At 38.5% G+C, this 2,044-nt stretch overlaps 1 protein-coding gene across 1 annotated transcript; it reads left to right on the top strand.

The window, feature by feature from the left end:
- Nucleotides 1-317: 317 nt before the first annotated feature.
- LOC132066465 (uncharacterized) lies at nt 318-1,055 on the top strand. The gene has a single exon (XM_059459774.1). The coding sequence runs from the start codon at nt 318-320 to the stop codon at nt 1,053-1,055; it is 738 nt and encodes a 245-aa protein (XP_059315757.1).
- Nucleotides 1,056-2,044: the final 989 nt, after the last annotated feature.

Genomic DNA, 2,044 nt, shown 5'->3' with positions numbered 1-2,044 from the left:
CTATTGCTGAGATGTTTACTAGATAGACTTCCATTGTAAATAAAAGATAGACTTCCATTGTAAATAAATTAACCTCACTTGGGAAGGTCCTCTCCACAGAGGATTCAATGGATAAAATTTTGCGAACCCTACCGAAATCCTCTTAGATGAATGTTACAGCCATCAGGGAAGCAAAAGATATAGAGGAGATGTCTCTAGATGAATTAGTGGGAAATCTAAAGACCCATGAGACGGACATTGAGAATGCTAGAATGGAAGAAGCAAGCTCATAAAGGTTGTTAGCTCTCAAAGCAACAAATAAAAAAGATGAAGAGGACATGGCCCTGATTGAGAGGAATTTTAGAAAATTTCTTAGAAAGGAAAATCAGTTGGGCAAAAACTCTGAAAGAGGAAAGAGTTTTGATAGAGGACAAGCTGGTGAATGCTTCAAGTGTGAGAAAACAGATCACATGATCAAGGATTGCCCACTGTGGGAAATAGAGTGGAAGAAGAGAAGAGAAGAAAAAGAGAAAGAGGAAGTAGGCAAAAACAAGGAGACTACAAAGGCTATGGTAGTAGCCTGGGGATCTGATGATGACTCTGAGGATGAGGCTGATCAGACTGCACTCATGGCTGATATTCATTCAGATTCAGATATGGAGGAAGACATCGAGATGAGAACGAGAAGAGATGAGACACTCAGTGAGCCCAAAAGTGTGGAGGATCAACTACTGAAGGGTGAAAAAAGTAGAGTCAAAACGGAAAAGGAAAATCAATTGTTAAAAAAACAGGTTGCTCAACTTGGTTCATCCATATTGAGGCTTCAATATGAAGTTCTGAAGTTGACACTTGAAGCAGGAAAGCGTGTGGCAAACAATAAGCATCTAAAGGTAGAGTCCAAACTGAAACGAGTAAGAAGGGAACTGCAGTTGGAAAAAGAAAAATCTAAAGATCTCAGCTCAAGACTGCTTCAAACAGAGCATGATCTTGAAAAAGAAAATCGGTCGACTCAAGCCTCAACTACTGTTGAATCTCATAAGCCAAACATACAACATTACTATAGGATTGGGATTTGATAAGACGACTAATCGTGAAGTGTCAGAAGAAGTATTGTGCACCTTGTGTGGAAAAATGGGGCACTATAGATTTCAATGTCCAGTAAACATTAGCTATAAGATGAAGAACCTAAAGATTGCAAAGAAGAACACCAAATCTGTCAAGAAGAAAGCTACAGGTGTTGGAAATAGGTTCATGTAGACATTTCCTGAATGGGAAGAGAAGGAATTGATACATCCATGAGTGAAGGAAAGGAACCCAAGCTTGCATGGGTGCCCAAAACTAATCCCTGATTCCCTTGTAGGAAAGAGGGGCAGAAGAGCAAGCTAAAATGATAAATGAGTATTGCTTGCTCAAAATATGAAGAGAGAAAACTGTAGAAAGAAGGTTATCAAAAGAGGAAAGCAATCAGACAGGGGGAACGAATGAAACAGGTTCAGGAACCTATTCCTCATATTAAAAGAAGATAGTAAAACAAGAACATGTGTTGTACACTCAGGAGAAGTAGTGCTAAAACTCAGGAAGTAAAACCAGAGGACCCGTTCATGACAAAAAGAAAACCATGTGATCAAGTGCATACGTACTATAATAATGAAGAGTTCCCATGAGGGTTATAAAAAGAAGATTATGCTAGCACCGTGAATGATTCAAGCGGCACATGTATCCCTCAAAATTGGCTAAGAAGGGTGTCACAGATTGGGTGGTTTACAGAGTAATTAAAATATTTCATTCAATCTTGTACATTAAGTTGTACATCCTATACAAGTTAGGTTCATGATCTTGCAAAGTCTAAACATGATGACTGTCACAAAAGAAGGCCTTATCAAAGATTGCAAAAATGTTTCAGATATGTTTCTTTTTCCTACAGTCAGTTATATACTCAGATCATGGAACAACTTAGACAACCTGTTCTATCAACCCTAGTTATGACTAGCCACCTAAAGAGTACATTGAGAGAAGAAAAAGTGAGTCATGATGATAGCCTTGAAAAGACACCCACAATAAAATC

This window comes from Lycium ferocissimum, chromosome 8, assembly GCF_029784015.1.
Source record: "Lycium ferocissimum isolate CSIRO_LF1 chromosome 8, AGI_CSIRO_Lferr_CH_V1, whole genome shotgun sequence".
NCBI classification, from domain to species: Eukaryota; Viridiplantae; Streptophyta; class Magnoliopsida; order Solanales; family Solanaceae; genus Lycium; species Lycium ferocissimum.
This window is presented reverse-complemented; position numbering and strand designations above follow the sequence as displayed.

What these genes read in the sequence shown, in the direction of transcription:
- LOC132066465 (XM_059459774.1), top strand. Translation starts at nt 318, where the DNA reads ATGGCCCTGATTGAGAGGAATTTTAGAAAATTTCTTAGAAAGGAAAAT.